The 23,493-nt window shown below is 36.0% G+C and overlaps 1 protein-coding gene and 1 long non-coding RNA gene across 7 annotated transcripts in view; both read left to right on the forward strand.

Moving 5' to 3' along the window:
- Positions 1-23,493, forward strand: part of LOC129002876 (potassium voltage-gated channel protein Shab-like) — a 55,352-nt gene that overhangs the window by 28,646 nt on the left and 3,213 nt on the right. The window contains exons 3-9 of one of the 6 annotated variants that reach the window (XM_054430984.1): positions 1,240-1,469; positions 2,620-2,652; positions 8,102-8,296; positions 9,132-9,374; positions 20,503-20,656; positions 21,633-21,869; positions 22,632-22,891. In XM_054430984.1, the coding sequence (XP_054286959.1) occupies positions 1,240-1,469; positions 2,620-2,652; positions 8,102-8,296; positions 9,132-9,374; positions 20,503-20,656; positions 21,633-21,869; positions 22,632-22,882 (1,343 nt within the window). In that variant the 3' untranslated portion in view covers positions 22,883-22,891. Of the gene's footprint in view, positions 1-1,239; positions 1,470-2,619; positions 2,653-3,778; positions 3,857-8,101; positions 8,297-9,131; positions 9,375-18,677; positions 18,896-20,502; positions 20,657-21,632; positions 21,870-22,631; positions 22,892-23,493 lie in introns of those variants that run through there. The other 5 variants (XM_054430981.1, XM_054430982.1, XM_054430983.1 and 2 more) reach the window with 5 other exon arrangements.
- On the forward strand, positions 13,306-18,106 carry LOC129002877 (uncharacterized). Its single transcript, XR_008491602.1, has 2 exons — positions 13,306-14,077; positions 15,261-18,106. It is a non-coding gene; the product is annotated as an uncharacterized LOC129002877 (long non-coding RNA).

Here is a 23,493-nt window from a genome sequence, read left to right on the forward strand (position 1 = left end):
AAACAATTTGGTTTATCCGTATTACATATTGGTAGGTAGTTGGTAAAAATGGTCTAAGGTATTGCATTATTCAAGAAACTGTTGTGCAGATTTTTTTTGTGATCCACTGAAGAAGACAGTAGAAAGTTTTTGGAATTTTGGGTTGGGAATTTTTAAGATTAAAAGATTGCCTGCCATTTTCTACTAACCATTAAACAAATTTTTGTGCTCTGTGATGAAATGTCAAGAAACCCTAGGCATTACTAATAGTTTAGGGTCTAAGAGGGTTAAATAATTTTATTAGAATGTAGTGACTCAAGTTGAGATGTGGTTTTCATTTCTTTTGTATAAATTTTTTGCTTTATTTCCCTCATATCAGTTATAACTTATTTTTTCACTGAGTTATTTTATGGTAGTATTTTTGTAGTAGTATTTACTTGTTTACCTACTACTTGTTTACTTGTTGGCTAGACTAATGCCCTTTTACAGTAAGAGTTAACTTTTGTTCTAGTTTTACCATAGACGCAAAAAGAATCAAATATAGACTGTCAGCCGTGCTACGGTTACCATGGTTACCATAGGTTCTGGCACACACCACTGGGAGCGCCATATAGTTACATATGCTGTAACTACATGGCACTACCTGCACAGCTGACGGTCTATATTTAATTACTTTTGTCTATGGTTTTACTTTTATATAGTTTGTTCTGTAAATTGACCGTACATATTATTTAATCAGATGGTTTATTATTTTTAAATTATCACGAATTGCGCTACGTTAATAATGTCAAAAGTTGCAGTTTCAACTGATATTTTTTTGTGTAAACTTTTGACTTATGCAGCCGGTGAATATTTTATTTTATTCAATAATTATTTTTTAAATTTATACGTTTTGTCACCTTACTACTAAATACACACATTTAAAAAGTGTTTTACAGTATCTATAATTTTCTTGGTGTATCCAAGTGGTTATAATGCTTGCCTTCAAATATGATGGTCGCTGGTTTGATTCAAAGTGATTGTTTCTATCAATTAATGATGCTATCTAACAATAGTTCGACATTGGATGGTAACAAGACTAGGGTTTCGACCGTTCCTTACAAATTGATTTAAAAATGTACTGAAAATATATTAATATTTTTTTTAACCGTCAGCTATAGTTAACTATTTTCTGTTTCCTCAACTCAAACACCTGAATCATATCATGACAAATGTAAGTTTGACTAAAGTTGCAAAATATTCACTAATTACACATTGCAGACGCTGTGCTCGGACATAACCTGTCCACTGCAGATGGTAACAGCACGGAAGGCGAGAGTGGAAGCGTTAACCCCGCACAGACCGGACCAGGGTGTTATAGAAACCACGAACACTTCACCTCCAGACACCGTAGGCCCCCTGTACAGCCCCCCTTGCTGGACCTGGACCCGCCCGAGGCCCCGCCACAGCCACAAAGTCCCCCTCATCAACAAAACCCTCCTACAAGTCCGGTAAGTCGACCACCAATGGGTACAGCTACCAACTTTCAGCCATCAATACATACAACAACCAGAACCAACCTTTAGCCATCAATGGTTTAACACTGTGTTATTAAAATTAACAATAACATGAAGGAATATTGCATACATTTCAGATTACCATCATAAAAACTGCATTACAATATCAAGTTTTAGTGTTGTCGAAAAACTAGCAATAACACACAAAACTTCACAAAATTTCGGTACTTTGAATCTGATCTAGAAAGTACAAAAAATATAACAAGATTACACAAACCCAGCCAACTCTTGAAAAATCACAAACAAAAAACATCGCAGAGATGTATAGTAGTAAAAACTGAAAGAAATCCTGAAAGAAAACAACAATTAGGACAAAAATTAGTTGGTAAAGCAAATGGACATGTCTACACATGAATGTGGCTCCAACTTAAAGTCATAAACACATGTTTTTCACTAATAGCTAATAGTGATAGAAAATGTTTGCACCAATCCTTCAAATAACAACTCTTCACCTTCACCATATGAATTTCAAACACAGGAAAATTGTTGTGTCTGTTTGTAAAGTTATTGAAAGCTAGTGAACTACCAAAGCCAGAATAATTTGTTTATCAAAATTATATTGATTTGGAATCAATGAATGCTACTTCATTTCAATATTTAATAAATATTTATTTGCTTATATTAATTGTTTGTTGGATTAAAAGAGATTTTACATTATTTTTTTTTCATATATAATTTTTTACCAGAGGAGTACACCTATTATGATAACTTCATTAATTCATTGTAGGTAATCATTTACCTACAAAATACCTATAAAATGAAATAGGTGTATATTTTAAAATGAAACTGTATCAAACATTTCAAAAGTTTTTATAATAATTTAAAACATTATAAATCCACCAGTAAATGTATTTTCTGTTCCAATCAACTAAAATTTCAAAATCTAATACAATCATCCAAACTGGTGATATTGAAAACTTGTCAACTCATAAAATCAATTAACCTAGAAAGCAAGACTATTGAAACATTGCATGGTTATAAATCATTTTTGTTGTTGAGTTACACTGCAAAGTGAATATTTTGCATGCCGATCTAGGAACATTTTGTTTTTGTAAGGTTGGCAATTCCAACTTGTGTTTTTCAGGTTGGGAACTATTCAAGTCTGGCTAAGCTAAATGTATGTCTTCCAAAACTGTAACTTGATAATGCTGCTTGTAATGTCTGTCATGTGTTATGTCTTTCTGTCACATTTGTACAGAATATTTCATTTTCACAACACCACTCAGAGTTTCATTTTGAAACTTAACATATTTGTGTAAATAGTGACACTTTACAGTTTTGACAAGTGGTGCTGTGACGTTGTTTTCTAAAATACAGTTGTTGTTTCAAAATTTTAAGGATAAATTAAATTCCATACTGACATTTTTGGTTTCTGCTTAGATTGTAATGTAGAGTATTAATTTTATAGAAAAACGTTAATTTTATTTAGATTTTTTTATTGGTTGTAAAAGTTAAAAGGGGGCATTATCATTTATAATTTGAAGTTTTAGATTTTACTCATTCATGACGGTGCTGGTAAGTTTTCAAAGTAGCAAAAGAGACACAATAAATGTTTTTGAATAAAAAAAATTATACTGAATCTCTTTTTTTCCTGAATTTAAACCCTTTTTTCTTTGAAAATAGTTAGGTAGATATCCCCTAGAAAGATTCTACTACAGTTAAAGATATATTTTTCATTGCATGGTTTTTTTATGTTCAGATTCATTTTTGATTTTTGACACATTAATTTCCTGATTTCATTAAATTAAAAAGATTAATAGAAAAGTGCTCTGAAACTATTAGTCAAGCCAAATTTAATAAAATCAATTGTTTTCATAACTTAAAATATGTATAATCTTGAAACTTCTTCAGAAGATTAATATATGGTTAATCTTGAAAGTCTTGTAATTTGTATCAGTTATTGCAAAATCTCCTTAAAATATATTTGGCTGACATTGATTTAACAACTGCAAACTTTTCTAATTTATTTTAAAGATTAACTTTATCGACAGGGCAGAACTTAGATTTTGAAGTACATTTAAAATAAAACACATATTTTTTACACCACAGAAATGTAATGCCCCAAGACTTAACTGGCATTAAAATAAAGATTACATTACCCGTATTTTAGTCAGTGTGTCTTCCATGAAGTATTAATAAATTCAAATTGTTCTAAACATTTAAATTAATCTGTATTTTAGAATGCATCAACATGTGTGTTTTGTGCTTTCTGTTATCCTCTTCAGGCTCTGTCTTATGTATAGGCGAATGAATCTAGCAACGCATTGGCTAAGCTGGAAGAAATACCGACAGAGTTCGAGTGTTGTTTTTGCAATACCAAGGTAGTATAGCGAGAAATATACTGAATATACCATGGGTATTCCTTGTTAGCTGCTTGGCACGATTGTATTTTAACTGGTGTATGTAGATATTTCTTATGTCTTTTCTTTGCTTACATTAACTTATTTTTTTTAGTTTTATTGCTTAGGAATAATTGTTAAAAGTCAGTAAATGTTGCAGATAGAGATTAATCTGATTTGTTACAACTCATTGTAATTCATGAGCTATCCTAACAGTGCGTAAAATCTGGACTTCTGATGTATGTTTCCTGACCGGTTGTGATTGAGTCTGCTAAATTGAATTTGACTAATTGAAATCGGACGCAGACGGACTGTGAGACTAAAGGTAGCGATGTTGTGGTTTTATGTCTCAGTGATGCCACTTAAAATTGATCAGTTCTGTTCGTCCTTGTACTGTACTGGCTCACCCCTTTGTTTTGCTCAATACATTCCACTCACAGGCCCAGGCAGAGGCCCAGGGCCATATTTCCCTAAAGGCAAACACAGAGCACTTGCCAGGGGCCTTGGTCCGGGAGGGGCCTCACTTGAGGCCTCAATAGAATTTTTTTTCTCTTGAAAAATGAATTTCCCCGATCTGTAAGGAGCTTGATTTTCTAACCAAACTATCACGGTATCCGAAAACATCTGCAAAGATTAAAAACACGATGTGGCCGCGATTACAGAAAACATTGATAATGTTATGCAAAAGGGATTTACGAATTTGTCGTAAACCTACCCACGGTTTTTCCACGATTGCGTAAGACATATCTGATTTCACTGTAACTGCTGTGGCGCTTATTTCGTACTGACAGAAGATGATTTTTTTTTTTTTTTATCAAGAGTGCCACAATTGAATTAGTTTAAACAAATTATACCAAAAACATAAATAATCTACAGTATGTACTTTCCGAAGCAAACTAATTTTGACCAAACCCAATTTTGGCACCCACCTATACTTTTCAATACAGCACTATACTCTAAACACTTATGAATCCTACTAATATTTTGTGTATTTAGAACTTTCTCACATTTAAATGTGTAGAATTTGTGTGCTTTTAGTCTGTAGCTGCTTACATAATACCACTTCAGTATTTTACTTTTATTTTCACTTACTTTATCTTGTTTATCATATACTGTAAAGCTTATTTTGGTGTTTTCCATCAAGCGAACATTACGACATGCACAAACCAACCTTAATTGTCTTTAGAAAACCCAAAAGGATTAATATAAAAGGGAATAGGTTCTTAGGTTGATCAATAATATGATTCATCATGTTTATATTATTACTGCCAATTTCAAAAACTGGACCTTAGTAAACAATCGTATTATTAGACATGTCCTTATTGTTATTAATTTACTTTTGGGTTTAGGTTATTTAGTTAAATGTCTAATTTTATTTAATCAACACTCATCTGGATTTCAGTATGATATTTTTCTGAATCCATCACTACAACTACAGTGTAATAGATACAGTTTGTCTAGATTCTGTACCATATTCTGTGAAAATTGCTCTTGAACATGTCGCTAAAGCATTTCTTAATCCATCTGTCAATGTCATTTGAGTATTCCTTTATTTATGTTAGGTTTATGGCAGTATTATTTCTTTATGATCAGGACTCGTTAAACAATGCAAAAAAAAATACAAATCAAATCATAAATGTTTGTTATAAACCAAGACTTAAAAGATTTTGTATTTTTATTCCACGTGAATATAGAAATATTAGGGTTTGTGAAAGGTTACTGATTATTAAAATATCCATTCTTTCTCTTTGCTGTCTTTGCTTCTTTCTTGCTGTCAATGCTGTCTAAAGGTTATGAACTAGTAAATATAAAAGCAAAACCATCCTGTGTGCTAGGAGAATATCTTTTGTTCAGTTTAAGGAAGTTATTTATAGTGATTAGTTAAAATTAATCAAAATTCAACTTTTAACAATTTTAAAACTTACATTTTGTCGGTTTTTTGTGACTTCCAGTGTTGTATTTAACTGTTATGGCAAAATGCCTTTGCATGGAGAGCTTTTGACGTTTCGTTTCTTTGTAAATTACTTTCCGCATGAAGCCTATTCAAATTTGACGCGAAACTATTCGGACTTCTCGAATATTATTGGTCGAAATTTCAGGATGAAGACCAGTTCGCAGATGTTGAATCCGATTCAGTTTCATCTGGTTAGGTGAGTTTGGTGGTCAGTTTTGTGCTGAAAGTTTGCTAAAGTCGAGTTCAACTGCTAAATTTCTGCTCAAGTTTTCTGCTTGCAGTGTTTAACTAATTGTTCAGTGTTGGTGAGTGTCACTAAAAACTAACTCTTCTGATAATTCCTGAACTGGTTGTGACATGGAAGCTGCTGTGCGATTTATTTTTGGACACTTTTGCCCCAGAGATTATTTTTCTTTATTTCACTATGACTATTTCCATTCACATAGGCGAAGTTAACAGTAGCAACTGATTAGACGAGTGACTACCAAGAGTCCACTCATCCTGTTAACTTTAAATCGAGTTGAACCTTCATCCTAGCCAAAACGGCACAATTTAAAATTACAAATTTGCTGCAAAACCTAATTGTTATTAGGCAATATTTTAACACGTTCGCTACTGATCGCCACATATTTGCGACACTGTGGTCATTGCCACAGCCCAAGGTATACATTTTAATATTACATATTGACCGGGTGTCACTTAGTTAACAGTACACCACGGGCCAGTGATGCAGCAAAGTAAAAAACAGTTTTGCCAACTATTGTATGACGTCACTAATCATCATATCCAAAGACCAAGTGACGCACATATGCGACAGACATCCCTGTAGTTCACTGCAGAGAAAACAGGGTCTTCCAATAGACTGTTATGAAGATATAAGGTTTTTTATAACATTGGGACACTGACGCAAATATGCGACGTCAGTCTATTTTAATGTGACGAGCCGTCGCATATATGCAACAGCAATCTATGGGTGGAAACCATCAGTCGGATATATGCGTCACTGGTCCATGAATAAAAAAATTTAGTACTATTAAGGTAGCGAACAAGTTAATAACGTTGTAATAGTTTTGCTCAAACATCGACATCACAAATAATACAAAAGTAGTTTTCACTTATCTATGGTTGGAACATATTAGATATATGGTTATATTGATGGATAAAGAATCTTTTGACACATCTGAAAAGTGATTTCCAGCCCTAAAGTCAGAAGAGGCGTTTTGCACCCTCATAACGCCACTTACAACCATCAAATTACATTTTAAAAAGTGGTAGCTAAAACATTAAAAAGAAAGTGGTAAGTTTAAAGATTTATATTATTTAAAAACCTCTAAATTTTGGTTATACTGTTGTGAAATATTACAGTTTCCTAGAATATTAATGAAAAATTAGTAACCCTGATGAAATTTTATTTTACATTTCTACCATTACTTACAGGGTAAGTACCACACTTTGCTGCATGAAACGCTTGCATAGAGCATGGTATTTGCTAGTAATATATTTAGCAATAGAATATATATATTTGTGATAAATACCAATTTAACCATATGTTTCTTCTGTGATATAAGCCATTTTACCAATGGTAAAATTGTGAATACAAAATTAACAAAAAATTAGACTTCTACGTAGGGACGGGTTCGATTCCTAGCTCATCTACAAGAAACCAATGAGTTCAAACCGCTTACCTAAAAGCCTAAAATCGTTTGAATAATTCCTCTTCTCTGAATAATGCCCCTCGGTGTAGACAAGAAAAAAAAATAATTAAATATTCTTACCTAAAGATGTTTGATTTCCTGTATAGAAAACAGCAGGTGTTGATTAACACTACAATGTATATTTTCAACATCAACACAGGTAACATAATCCTTTACTTGACAATCCAGACCAATCCAATATGAAATTTCAACACGGCAATGCAAATTAAAACAAATTAGTGGCTACTACTCATTTTCTTGATCATATCTCATTTCCTTACAGGTAAGCACCCCACAAATCATTTCCAATATATCAAAGCATATGATTTTGCATGTCCAAAACAAACAAAGTCTAACAATTAGATTATTTACATGGTTTATTTGCATCATGGTAAAAAAAAACATTGTTCGATACTCGTCAAGAAGTCCCATCAGGGCTAGATACTATTTATTTTTTATGCTCATAGCTTCACTTGTAAACCACTATCTTGCTCTGAAATAAGTCACTTCCATGAGCAGTGAAATATAGCGAGAACCAAACACAACATTAACTACATGTGTTGTATGTTGACCGGACAGGACTACAAAGACTTCATAGACGCAGAGAGTCTCATGCCGCTAGCTACCTCAGACTTTCGCAACCCTGTGTGCCTGGAGATGAAGTTGATGAGGAGTGGGCGAGGGGCCTACGAGGGAACTGGAGTCATGGAGATAGGCAGTGTAGACAGCAGCGATACATACGCTAGCTGCACAACTCAACCGTTCAATAGTCAGGTAAGGGTGTTTACAAACTATTAACTTCATTCCAGAACACCTAAAGCAAGAAACCAAATTCCACTGAAGAACTGACAGACTGGATGTTCGAGAGACCTTTCTACGCTGCACTGGAGTTTTACAAACCTTTTAATGGAGGAAAACGGAATGTAATGGTCACTAAATCAGAAGGTTTCCAGTTTGGTCCTGAGAAAAGTCTAGCATGTTGATAGACATGCATGTTGCTTATAGACATCATAGGCGCCAGCAGCAATTTTTCAGGGGGAAACTGGTATCCTGTTTCAGGGATTTGAGGAAAAGGGCCCTCCTTCGCAGTTTTAATGTAAAACGCTTTAAAAAATAATATTTGGCGTCTATGAACGTGAATGTTTGAAAAATGTTCACAATATTTTCCCCTACAAAATTTTAAAGCCTCACAGAGCTTGGTTTGCTTTTAAACCTGTTTCCCTCCCCCCCCCCTCCCCAGCAGGTGCCCATGTTAGATACTGGACCCAAATGTCGTTGATCATCAAACTTTTGATAAACAGTCCTGAGTAAAAACCTGCTTAGTCAGTAATAATACTAACATCTCATTCATTCAACAGTCTTTCTTCACTGATGTTTTACTTAAAATTATGCAATATGGTGTGTCAGTGTGGTAGGAATCTAATGTAATTTAAGTTTGCAAAAAGATTCTCAAATAACCTAAAACTGTTTGTGATGCTTGTCCTGTTCTCCATGGATATTGTCTATTGTTGATATTATGATCTTATGATCCAGTGTCTATGAGCTATCGCCTATTGTCTATCATCTGTTGTAAGTTTATTGTTAACTTACCCTCAGCATGTTTCCGCAGGGAGATCTTGCAGAGACCCCGTGTGATCAGTTGGACACCAGCAACTTGTACATAAACCCCCTGGAGAGCCCCAGTCCCTGCGGGGGTGTCAAGAAGAGTGCCTCAGGCGACCCCGGACTGCGGAGTCTCGGGGCGTCACCTCTTGACGAGACGTACCGAGGGTTCGGGGCGACTGATCACGGAAGTCGGGGCAGCCTCAATGACACTCCCCTGCCTAAACATCGGAAGACAAGATTCCAACAGGTAATTGAAACTTTTTACTGTGTTACAACTTATGTAGCCATTTCAAAGTTAAATGGTTACTCATTAATTATTAAGGATATTGGTAATGGCTTAGATAGATCAATTACATCAAAATCGTCTGGATTGCAAACATCGGAAGACCAGATTATTTCAACCGGTGATTAAAGTTGTGTTTTTTGTTTTATAACTTTTGCTAGCTATTTAAAAGTTAAACGGTTACTCTTTCATGATTGAGGTTTTACTGGTACTGGCTAAATAGGGCTAAAATCAATATTAGGAACTTCAACTGATCGTTATGCTGCGCAGTCATCACCACGGCCGTATTCCCTAACGGCAGACACGGCGGTTGCCGGGAGCTTCGGCCTAGGAGGGGTCTCACTTGGGGCCTCAAACATTTTCTCTTGATAAATTTATTTCACCGATTACATCTCATAAATACAATACTAATATTATTATCATAATTTGTGGGTTTTTTTTCCACTATTGCGGGAGACGTTGGTGAAATCTGGAGCAACCACAAAAAATCTACACCATTTTGCCGTTAACGTAGGAGTTGTCACTATTCATTCGCGATCGTGGAAGATGTCCAGGATTTTATCGCGACGCAAGAGTCAAAGATCATGTCCCCGCAAACTCCGAATATCTTAACGATTTTGCCGCAAGGGGAGGAGACGAAGATGATGTCTTCACGATTGCGCAAGATGTTCACAATTTCTTCGTGGCCACGTGAGATGTGCATGATTCTGCCGTGATCGGAAGAGATATAGATGACGTTTCCGCGCTCGCCTAAGATGCTAACTATTTCTCTGCAGCCATCGTTTATGATTTCACCGTGATCGGAGGAGACGAAGATGATATCACCGCGATTGCGCATGATGTTCACAATCCCTTTGCGACCGTGGCCAGATGTCCACTATTTTACTGTGACCACAGAAGACGCTTACAACTTGGCCGTAATTACAGATTTTGTATAAACCGACTATAGTATATTGATTACAGTATTATCTTATCTTTTAAATTTTAATTCTCAAAACTATTAAGTTTTGATCCAATACCAGAAGGTAAAAATTTTTTATTCAACCTGAAAGAAATGAAAAATGTATGGCCTACAACCTAAGACTCTGTGACGGTCCCAAAAATTCCCAGACCCATTACATATCAGTTGGGGAGGTTTTGGTTACACCCTCAGGAAACCCTGTCTTTACCGTCACAGAAGCTTTGCTTTATTTCAAATATAAAAAGAGGGTATGTAATATTGGACTGTTAACCTCCCAGCTTTTTGCGTCAACCAGTTGCCTCACCATGGAATATTCCGTCAGCGTGGCTCAGCGCTGGGTCAGGCCAACGTTCTCGGAAAGTGTAACGCGCATGGCTGGAATTTGCTGATACAGCTCAGCAAGTCGCTCGATGAAATCAGTTAATGCGCAACTATAGTTTGCCTAATGCCCTGATGAATCGTTAGGCAGCAGCACCGTCCAGGGCTTGCACTGACGTCACGCGGCATAGCCGCAACGTGATTGGCTGGTTCCCCTCCACGCCCAACTCTGGGCTATGGGAAGCGCGCACTCAGTTGAGTTAGTCTAAATTCTAAATCCAATTCAATCGGTCATGTAAATTCCGCGTCGCGTCGCCTTTCCCCATAGCCTCCTCGGGAGGCTATGTCCCCCAATAACTTATTTGTGTTGTAAACTAAATTTATAGGATTATACAGCAAGTCGGAAGCTAAACACTTCACTATTGTTTTTATCATAAATGAAGTAAATAAATTATTATTCGTAGTGCATTTTCGTTGTTTCATTCGGCAACCTGTCACATTTGGTGTCAGGTTCGGGGTTAGGTTCAAGAGTCCTAAATTAATTGGCTATTTAATTATTATCGCGCAATCAATTACTTAGTCAGAAACCATAATTTCGTTGTAATTCCCTGTCGCGACTCGCTCAGTCCGTATCAGTTCTGCTCCCGTCGTTTTACGTGTTTTAATTCGTTTTGCTCCCACTGCAATGGGTTGTCGTCTGCAGTTTAAAACTTCGAACTTCAGAGACTTCGACTTCAGCTTCTGCGTCTGCTCGGTTGTGGAAACTAAGGTTAGATGTGCGTAAAAGGTCAGGTGAGTTTATAAATTAAGTAACTGGCTTATATATTTTTATTTGGTTTTCAAAAATATTTAATTGGGAAGCTTACCAAGGCTAAAGTTGTTCTTAAATAGTTAAAAATTGTTGTGTAATCAAAGGGTGAAATGATTGAAGTTGTTGGCTTAAGTAGGATAGGCCTAACGTTGTTCCTGTGATTACTGTCTGAGCTTAAGTTAACAGTTGACTAGGCTAACTTTTTTGATGGTTTAATCTAGTAGCATATTCCTATAAAGTTTAGGCCGTGCCTTGGTGAAGTTTAACTTATTGGGGGAAGGCGGAATAATTAGATTTAATTGGAAAAATTAATTGGAGATAAACTAAGTTAAGTTTTGGTAACCCGTATAAAGTTAGGCTATGAATATTTCAATTAAGTGTTCAGAGAAGCTGAGGCAATAATTTTGACTTAAGGAATTGTTTTTCTATTATAATGACCGACTGTAAACTTAAATTATTTTGATTAATGCCTGCAACAAAAATTATAACAAATGAATTTTGAAATATAGCCTAAGGTAAGAGTAAAGGAAAGTGAGGAACATTTTACTAATTATCATGGAATATGTGATTTTGAAGCTTACGTAAGAACTTTTGAAGTGTATTGTTACTTGTAAAACTAAATTTATTTTAGCTGCGTTCCAATGATGGCCGTCATGTAGGCCTATGCCTACTGTGGCAGGACATATTCAGATTCTATGTGGTTAGCTTGTTCATTTTAATCTGTTTAAGGTAACATTTGTTAGTCGGGACAGCTCATTGGGTCGTTCAGTAAACGCCAGTGACTGTTAAATGTCCTTTGAAGTGGTCAATAAATAGAATTATGAAACAGAATATAATTACTGTTGTCTTTGAATGATTAGCAGTGTAGTCCATGGGAATTATTGATTAAAAAATTATTAGTTTAAATGATGTCAGCATTACTGGCCTACTGACGGGCTTGAAGGTTGGGAAATGCCTTGTCTCTTTTGACATAATTTTGTTCTCTAAAGACTTGCCTTCTCACCTCAAAGCCATCCGGGATGTTGCTTGCCTCTGTATTGATGCCTTGCCATTTCACTCGGGTATGGAAAATAAAGTAGGCCTAAGTAGGAAAAAATTTGTTTTTTTCCGTGATGACTGTGCACGTTTATAAATAAATTACTTTTAAAGTAAGGATATCTAGAAGATGGTTTATTGTGATATTTTAGGTACGGTAGCTGAATAAATTCCAACTTTTCTTTTACCAGACTTAACAAGTTTTGTGGAACGCAGCGAGAAATAATTTGAGTTTGTATGATTCGTAATGTGATTTGGTCTCTAAAATTTGTGTATATTATGTAAAGTGGACAACTAATGAGTAACAAGTAAAAAAAAAGTAAAAACGAAAAACGTAAAAAAAATTGAAGCAACCCTTGGGGTTTTGCTAGAAACTTGGGTTAGCGTGTAAAGGCCGCGGCGTGGGCCAACAAACCTAGCCGCGATTTGTTAAGATATTACGTGATTCAGCAGGTGCTCTGTTGGAACTGTTAGGGGTTCGCAGACCCTCTGATGAGACGTCGGTGTGTACACAAAGTAGGTGTGCAATGTGGAAGGACTAAAAAGAGGAGTTTAAATGTTTTTTTTTGTGTAGGTATCCAGGAGAGGGATTAATTTTTGAGTTTTTTTTAAGCATTGCAAGAGGTTTTTACCATTCGTTGAACGCTTGGTCCAAGTCTGAGTGAGTATACTGAGTAATTAGAGATGTTTGTGTTTAGTTGCCATTCCTTTTTTTTTCATACTGAAATAATGTATTGATCTTTATTTATTTAGGTACATTGGAATAATTAGAAATTGGTTATCGGATTTATAAATAAAAACCGAAATTTGAAGAACTGTTGTTTAGCTGCTATCATCAGCTAGCACTATTGAATGATTGAAGTCAGTTCAAAACTCATATGTGATGTTACAGAGGTAAACTATTAATTTGATAGTTTTGACTCACGAGCTGAAAATATAAATTTGTAATTCATTCCGTATTTGTAAAAAAAAAAAATAATAATAAATTGTTTTTGAGATGAATTGCTTTTATCTACAGAAGAAACATTAGTTTCCGATATGTTGAGTTTCTAATGAGCCGAGGGAAATGTCACAATTTTCTCACAATGTGTGTTCGGTATGGGGGAAGATTTGGAGTGTATCTTCTTTTGCTCCTGCTTTGGACAGGACCTTAACCTAAATAAATCCGGTACGGTAACATTTGTGATTAAGCCGTGGCTAACCCCTCGCCCAGAGCCAGAGGATTCTGTGGTGTATAGTTAGAAGAATACAAATACCGTTGTCCTTGTTTCTTGTTAAGGGAAAATAAATCAAGCAATGCTGATGATAGTAGGAGGAAAATGTTTTTTTATAAAAATTCAATGCTGGAGGTGAATTAGTAGCCTACCAATATATTGATGTGCATAGGATAACCCTTTTTTTTGTTTGTTATACATCCTACAGTTTTGTATAGGAGTGTGAGCCAGTCTCTTGCTGTCTCCGTTGATCGAGGCACATGGAGTCTCCTTGCGGTGGACCAGCTGTTGAAGCAGTAGTTCAACATTGTCCCTGCGGGTGGAATTGGTTTGAGTAGTTGTATAAGTATAATAATAGTAAGTGATTACAAATTATTGGCCCTGAGCTAAGTTGGGGTAAAGTATACTCGCTTTAGCCTTGTTTTTAAATTCTTTTATTTTTTTATTTTTTGTTATTAAATTAATTAAATGAAAATTTAGACTCCTCTGGAAAAAAGTAAAAAAAAAAAGATAAGAATTAAGAAGATATAGTTAATTTGTACATTGTAGGCACGCCCCATTTAGTTATGGGCTTCCTTTGATTGTGCATGGTTGTAGTTTGGTCTGAGCCCTAAGGTGGCTGGCCGTGATTGAGATTGCCTTGCTTGTCCGTACAGTATTACAATACACACGGCGACATGGTGAATCTCCTGTGGACTAGGTCCGGATTTTGTTTTGCTGTTTTTTTTTGTAGTTTGAGATCTCTGATCAGAACCATTAACGATTTGGTTGCTAATAGTTACAGAATGCCTGCCTGATTAATCAGCAGCCTTCTGTTGTAAGCGCTAGCCGTGTTGTTTTTTCTTTTCGGTGGGGGACTGTTCGTGAAGTTGAAGTCGCATGATATGCCTGAGCTCCAGCAAGGACTCTGCATTATGTGAACTGATGAGTTTTGGCCTGCTGTTCGTTCGGCAGCAATAAGCTCGTGTAGGACTCTAATAGTCCTGGTTATTTTTATTTTATTTTTTTTTTGTTTTGAGAAATTTTTCTGTCATTAGTCCCTCCCGATGACATGCGAGAGATAGAGTGCATATTTTTGCTCGTGCCTGCGTATGTCTGCCCAACGAAACCCGTTGGCAACTTCCAGCTGCACTGGAGCCGGGAAGGGGAGAGGGAAGGAGAGCCTCCCCTGGTGTCAATTTCATTTTGACTGTTGCTCGCGCCTGCGTACGCCTGCCTGACAGAACCTGTTAGCCACTACCAGCTGCGCTTGAGCTGTAGAGGGGGGTGGAGCTAAGAGCCTCCCTGGTCATGGCCATGACGTGTGTATTTGTGATGTAATGTTTAAAGGACGTCCTTGAGAAGTAGCCAAAATAATTACCAGCTTGGCACTCTGAGCGTAAAGGAGTATTCTTTTGAGAATGCCTTCCAGCTCCTCAGATTCCATCATTTGCAACTAAAGAATGTTGAAAAGTTGAAACTGGGTGGCCTCTCCATCTCGATTATTCTAATAGCTGTTTTCTCGTTTACAGGTGGAGACGCAGAGCAGCCCTGTGGCTGCGAGCCGCTGTTGCGAGAACTACACAAGATCAGGAAGAGGCACCAGCAGTAAGGGAGATGGAACCGGAGCGCTCCAGTGTAGAGGTCAGGCCTTCCGCGGAGGATAGACAGGGCATGCCCAGCCTGCAACTTGTTGCTGAACTAAACCGCCCCCGATTGCAGTCACATTGGGTGGCGTAAGTTGACTAGTGCAGTGCGCGCAATAAGTAAGTGGCAGGACACTTTTAAATGGAGCTCCAGACATTAATATATTCTCTTTTTCCATTATTATATAATTAGTATTCTTTGTGTGTAACTATTTCATAAGTATTTTATTAATGTACTGTTAAAAAGGACTATCGGTTTTACAAGTAGGCGCCATAGGACAATGCACACTCGTACGTGATGTTTGGTAGCAGTCCGATGCCTATATACTGTAACTATAAATTTAGTAATTTTCCATTTTTAGTCACACCATTAGGCACTGGTGTGTCGTGTCTCCTTTGCTGGTTAGTGGATTGGGTTGGCTGTGCTTGTTAAAGTTTGATCCAAAAATTTTGCTTTACAGCTATTTATAGGGGAAATTTAAATTCTAAATGAAGAAAATGTACTCCTCAGTGAGTGTGTATGGCCCAAGAGTCAAGGCAACACGGAAAAGTAAGCAGCTGCAGTCCTACTAACTTCCTAATTACCCTTATCCTTCCCTACCATCTAATAATGCTGGACCGTACCCTTGGCCTTGGACTATGATATTTTCTTATCTGATAAAAATTATAATCAAATTTATTTCAATTCAAATAACAAAGGTAACTCTATTTTGGACATTGTCAAGCCAATGTGCCTTGTTTGGAGGTAGGCCGGCACCTTCAACCTCGGTAGCCAGACCCATGACCCAGTAAATTGTCATTTAACGGATTTTGCTATTTATTATTATTTATTTATTTATTAGATTATTTATTTCATTATTTGTTTAGGTAAGTGTTATTTATTTAGATAGGTATATTTGGTTGGCTTTTTGTTTTAGCCATGGGAAACTTAGTTGAAAAGTAAAAGTTGAGTTTTAGGAGTTATCAGTTTCTATGTTTAATTAGTTCATGATTGTTACTGAATTTGCTTGCATGCACTCATAAGTATCTTTCTTTTTTTTATCTAATATGTTCATTTGTTATAATAGTTTTTTTTTCATTGTTGTTGACACTTAGTAGTGCCATGTTCTGCTCTACAGTGCTTGCTTCGTTTCGGCATTTGGTACATTATATTCAGTATTAACGAAACTAAATTAAGTTGAAAATTGTAAACGCCCCTTATATTCGGCTGAGAAATATTTGCTGCAAACCGTATTCGCTTTACATTCAAATTTATCAACCAACTTGTAATACATCCCGTGGTATTACCGGGGGAGAATTTATAGATTAGGCTGTGACTGCCTAAATTCACTGTTACCTTTATATTTCTAAGGACTACTAACCAGCATGGCAGGAGCGCTTGCTCTGAATCATTACCGAAGATAAGTGGGTCTGTGTATTCTCTCATCCGAGGGAAGCAAGCATTGTCCGAGATGAACATAACTATTATTGTTTGTTTAAGCTGTTGATTTATAACTGTATTAATGCAGTAGCGATAATCGTTTGAATTTTACTTGATGAGGATAGCTTTGAATCTGTTTGTTTGATTTTTATTCTTGAAATTTAAAATTAATGTATCGTTACTAAAATGGTTTATTACTGTTAGTGTTAGGTCCAGTTATGAAGGATTTTATCTATTGTAGTTTGTTGTCTTTTATTGTTTTTCATTCTTTTGCTTCGACTTGCTGTTTAAATTGAATAACTTTATATATAATGTAAGGATTGTAGGTTGAATGTTAGTGTTTTTGGAATCCAGAGTTATGGATGTAATTAGTTAAATTTATGGCATTAACAGGGAAAGGCGATGACGTTAGAGGGTTCAATTATATGATTTTCTTTTAATGGGTTTTTTTTGTTTGGAAAATTTAAATTCATCAAGTTACATTTTACGAGGCGTTTAAATTGGCCTTGGTGTGGCGTTGGGCTTCGCTGACCGGATTTCTGTGGCTGAGAACCATAGTATGGAGATTTGAGAGTCCTCAGGTGCAAGGCTCGCTCACTGCTTCCTGCTGTACCTCTTGCTGGGGTCAGCAAGGTCTGAGGAGGAGGGGGATGTGACGGTCCCAAAAATTCCCAGACCCATTACATATCAGTTGGGGAGGTTTTGGTTACACCCTCAGGAAACCCTGTCTTTACCGTCACAGAAGCTTTGCTTTATTTCAAATATAAAAAGAGGGTATGTAATATTGGACTGTTAACCTCCCAGCTTTTTGCGTCAACCAGTTGCCTCACCATGGAATATTCCGTCAGCGTGGCTCAGCGCTGGGTCAGGCCAACGTTCTCGGAAAGTGTAACGCGCATGGCTGGAATTTGCTGATACAGCTCAGCAAGTCGCTCGATGAAATCAGTTAATGCGCAACTATAGTTTGCCTAATGCCCTGATGAATCGTTAGGCAGCAGCACCGTCCAGGGCTTGCACTGACGTCACGCGGCATAGCCGCAACGTGATTGGCTGGTTCCCCTCCACGCCCAACTCTGGGCTATGGGAAGCGCGCACTCAGTTGAGTTAGTCTAAATTCTAAATCCAATTCAATCGGTCATGTAAATTCCGCGTCGCGTCGCCTTTCCCCATAGCCTCCTCGGGAGGCTATGTCCCCCAATAACTTATTTGTGTTGTAAACTAAATTTATAGGATTATACAGCAAGTCGGAAGCTAAACACTTCACTATTGTTTTTATCATAAATGAAGTAAATAAATTATTATTCGTAGTGCATTTTCGTTGTTTCATTCGGCAACCTGTCACAACTCCGAATATTATTATTTAATAAATTATTAGACTTATTTAGTAGCTTGTATTTTAGGTGCTTTTGCCGATCGGATTGTTGGAAATTAAAGTTCACTTATTGAGTTGAAGTTCTTACTTACTCTTACTCTTACTCCTGTGGCCATTGGAAACCTAGGTGGTTTTTGGCCTCGCCAACCATGTGCCTCCAAGCTCTTCTATCCTCTGCCAAAGTTCTAACCTTCGAAGAATCAGAATATATAGCTAGGGGCCTCTCTGGTGAGAGCTGCCGGGGGCCTCATATATTTTTAATACGTCCCTGCATCACAACGTTCTTCATTACTTCCACACTAGAATCCAATTTCCATCTGTTAGGTTTTGTTTTACATGAGGCAAACATTTCTAAAACAATGAACACAGATTTTGTAGTTCTGATTTTTATATGAACTTATTTTGTAACATTGAATAGTTTAATGTATCCTCCATTTAAAAAAGATTTTAGTAGTATTTTTCACCTAAAATACTTAGAACTTATGTATAAACTTTTTGTTTTTTTTTTCAGATTTTGGCCTTCACCTAGATTTGCTCAATTTATCACAAATCCTCAAATAATTCATTATTTTAGGCATAAGGACAAGTCCATAATAAATAAATTTAATACATAGACATTCTTGTTTAATTTTAACCAAACTACTGTATTACAGAGCACATAAACATGTAAATATATTGTGGAGTATACTAATTTTCAAAGTAATTGGTTTGTTTAGTGACTATCTACAAAAAGTATCCTCTAAAAATTACACAAGATTCAATAATAATAATAGTAAACCAATTTATAGAATTCAAAGAATTCACTATGTGAAATGAAATCGCTCGCTAAAATGTTTAAGATTATTGTTGGTATTTTTATAAAAAAACTTTTCAATAAATTCCCTCTTAATACACTATAACACTGCCCAAATCAGTTCAGAATAAATTATAAAACTACTTTTTCAACCATTTGATTCAAACAAAGTTGTAATTAAACATTCGAATACTTGCAAATCACCATCATATTGGGGACAAGTAAGGGATGATTTCCAAGAACTGGTATGAAAATCAACTTAACAATTAACCCTTTGTGGTAGATGTTAGATTTGATCGTTTGTTTATAAATTTTAAACTTGATTTGTGATGATTTAGAAACCTTCATAGCCAAAAATCTTGCTAGTTTCAGTTCAAATGGTTGTTAATATTCTGTATTTAGCTTAGAGATGTTTTATTCTGAAGTTAGTTTAATGCTTGACCCCTTTAAACCCCGATAAAATGATAGTTAGGTGGAGTATAGAATTTTTATTATGGTTCAAGTACGTTAGTATGAGATAGTAACTATAATAATTAATTCCATTCAGTTTAGATTCTTACTTGGAAATTAACAAGTATCATGTCAATTGTGTAAAATATTTTTTTGAGGGATGCCATTACGTCTATTTGTGTGTGTTTATATAGAATAGAGCATAAATTCATTATAGATATAGAAATATTACTTAATGTTTGTGTGTTAATAGTGTGTGTCATCATAGAAATTTTCACAAAAATTTAGAATTTTTTACTGTTAGAGGCACATAGACTGGTTTTCTTAGTTTCCTGTATATATTCTGTTTCTTTTTACCTGATTACAGTATTTTTAGAAGATTTGGTAAGTAATATTTGTAATAAAACAATGTATTGAACAAATTTATCAATGCCACATTAGCCGTGCAAAATTTATGTCGACTAAATATCTATAAATTTTTGATTCATAAAATCAGTACTTATTTTTTTATTTTGGATTAATCCCTCCCTACTACATCACATCAATATATTTTTATACATGCCGTACCAAAAAGTAAAAAAAAATATCTGTTTCAAGCTGTTATTATTAACTTGGCAAATAGAGTCTTGAGGGGTACTAAGGGGCACATAGTCATGAGTTACCTCATTTCTTTTAGTCAGGAATAAGTAAGTGTGGTCTTAGTATTTTATTTTTTCTGGAGAAATTAGTATCTGCATAAGACATATAAGACAGATTGAATGAAAATTTACTTGTATTAAGCACTGTGGAAAGAGAACTTTTTTACATTCAGCAGTAAAATACAAAAATCGTGACCAGTGCTTAAAATGTCCACCATAAGCCAATTCTCCTGTATAATCTATAATATTATGTCATGTCTCAAATTTGCCAATAGCTTTTAGGAAAATCCAAATGGCCTATGTATTTAGGAGTGCTAAGAAGGAAAATTCTTTTTTAATCTTTTTGCAATGAATATTTTGGAAATTTATCTTCATGGCAGTGAATCTGGCAACCAGCATTGTAAATGCTTATTTTTTATTTAATACATTTATTTAACACTTATTTTACTTTTCAGCCAAAATTGGGAGAATCTCTTGGCCGAGAATCACAAGAGAGTTTGGAGACGATAAAGCGGCGAAGACCTTCGTTTATGCCTTCAAAATCGCTCGCCACCGCCACTCGAATCATAAACCAGCATCTATTTGGCCTTCAAACTCTTAGTAAGCCGGGTAAATAATGGTTATATTTATAAAGTGTTGTTTCATACAACAATTGAAACCTACAAACCAGAGAAAATATAATTAATCAAATTGTAAGTACGCTTATAGCTTGAAATAAGCATGTGACTAACTTGAAGGACCTATGACGCTATTTTAATTTTAATGTTTGTAAAGTTTGTACAGTGCCAATAATATATCTTTTGATTTAGAAAACATCTTCCCAAGTTACCTAGAAAGCTGTATAAACAATAGCTAACTATAATAATTTTATTATGAATAGAATGGCCAGATCTTTCAGTTTAGAAGTTTTCTGAATTCATTTTACACTCCATAGATTAGTTCTGAATACATTTTTGATAGGGTTTTTTCTTTATCAAAGTGTTCTAAAATAGCTCTGTTTTAAACAAAAAAATACCAAAATACAAACTTGTGTCAAACTAGAGGTGGGAAATGCCGTTACTGTGCAATAATAGTCAGGAACCTTCCCTTTCTTTTCGGTATTAGGTGAAATAATATTATTATTTTTGTGACCCATTACTACCTCGTCAAAGACTTTTCAGCCAGAAACCTGTTAATAGGAAGACATAATCAGCGTTATTTCACTTGATTGTTCTAACAGTTCAGGTAACGTTACAAAAATAATTCTATTCTCAATAGTAATTTAAGGCCAAAGTACTATACCTAATGCTTTTAATAGGAGGACCACATTTAGCGGGATAGTTATTTCATTTGCTCATTTAAACAGTTTAGATGACGTTACTAAAATAGGGTAAATAAGTACTCAGTAAAATATTAACAGGGTAATAGGTTACACTTCCGTATTATTTGCCCTATAATGTTAAATAACAACCACCTCTATCTCAAACATGACGTAAGTTAGGTATACATTAAAAACTCCATTTGCACAAATAAATACCTTACCTTACTTAACTTACCATAGTATTATTACTCTAGCAAACTTTACAAAAGTAAAATTTGTTTCCAGCAAAAAATGGGGAGAGCCGTTCTTCACTATCTGTTGACTCCATTGACAGCAGAAGTTGTACAACTCCGGAGACCCACCGCAGGTCCAAGTCCATTCTGAAGAAGCACGAGACTTGCGCAAACCACAGAGGTCGGACTAACGATGACCCGGAAACCGAGAAACTGATATCGGACTCAGCCTCGGGGGCCGGCTCAGACTACTCACCTGGCAAGAGCCCGCCAGCACTCAGAGCTATAGGTTGGGACACAGTTACACAAAACTCTATAAAAATACACTAAGAATATATACAACTAACCAAACATAAGCTATTTATTGGCCATCTCAATGGGGGTTTTCTGTTTTGGTGTAAATCAGGATTAGTTACACCAGGATTAGTAGATTCATGTTTCTTCACCAACATTTCTGAAACTAAAACTCTGTAATTTAAGTTTGTTGAAGTAAAATGACAGCTTGAATCTGCTGTAGATCTGCATCTGACGAGACAAAACACATTAAAAAACAGCTTAATCTGCTGAGGTCTTTTCTGGTAAACAATTAGAAGACTTCAGCCATCACTAAGAACAGCAAACTCAAGTGACGTCAAGTGTAGGAGGAAGAATTAAATCTCAATAACAATACAATTTTCTGACAAAATTCTATTGAAGTGTATAACCTTATTTTCTTAATGAATTTAATAACCACTTATTTTAATAATGACTTTGGTCATTATGCACCAAAGTCCAAAGCATAACCAAAAACAATCAAGTAAATGTACCAGTTCTACACACTAACCATTACTAATCACTATAAGGACTACGAAACCATACTCAAATGTCCGACAAGCAAGTCTCTTGTCATAACACAAATCAAATTCCAACAACTAATAGGCTTAGGCCATTCATTTGTCGTAATGTAGAATCACTTAGTCTGACAATATGTTGTTGAATCATCCAGTGCCAACTGTACTTATACGTTTTACACTTACCATAGTTTTGAGGGTCACTCTCAAATCATTTTCAGGTCCGTTGCGGTCACCCAACGCCACCAAACCTCAAGCGCTTCCCATCAAGTTTGTCGGGATCTCCGGCGCCGCCTCCAACAACCCCTCGGACATGACGTTGCTGCAGGAACTGCTGGGTTCGACTGCGGCTCCCCCTCCACTATACATCTGTCCTCCGCCGCCTCCCATGGAGCACTCTCCCACAGAGGAGACGAAGCTGCTGCTCCACCACGGTGACTCCACCTCTCACCATCCGCTCCACTCCTCATAGCAGTCACAGGTGAGAAACAGCCTATGTGTCTCCATTCACCCAGAGAAGTCCCCGATAGTATTTCAATTGGTCAGTTCCTTGTCAATGAAACTTTAAACGTCCCTTTTCCTTAATTTTCTGGTAGGCCGAGTGGTAAGCTTGCCTTCAAACCTGAAGGTCGCTGGTTCGATTTCAAGCAAGATCTTTTCTGGACCCAAATGTCATTTGTCAATGGGTTATCAATTAATGAGGCTATCTGACATAAGGTCAACGTTAGACAGTAACAAGGGAGTTTACCCAACAACAGGGTTTGGGCTGTTCCATAAATAAGATGAGTTATAGGCCTAGCTGAATAATTATTTTAACTGAGAACTGAGTTGTTTGGTAGAAGATGCGTCCTTTTTTTAACCCTAGAAGATTAATTTACTAAGTGTGATGTGGGGAAAGCGAGGAAATCACTATGTTGACCAACATCTTGCTGATTGTTACTGCTAATCAAAAAAAGATAAATTTTTGGTCACAATATCCTATTCATGAACAAACTTGGTAACATGTAAAACTAAACTATAATGAAGCTGTATGTAGATAGAACATCCTATGTTGAAAAGTAACAGTCTGGCTAATGTATGCAA

Source organism: Macrosteles quadrilineatus, unplaced genomic scaffold, assembly GCF_028750875.1.
Source record: "Macrosteles quadrilineatus isolate MER2022 unplaced genomic scaffold, UCM_ALF_1.0 Scaffold_9__3_contigs__length_116548681, whole genome shotgun sequence".
Taxonomy (NCBI): Eukaryota; Metazoa; Arthropoda; class Insecta; order Hemiptera; family Cicadellidae; genus Macrosteles; species Macrosteles quadrilineatus.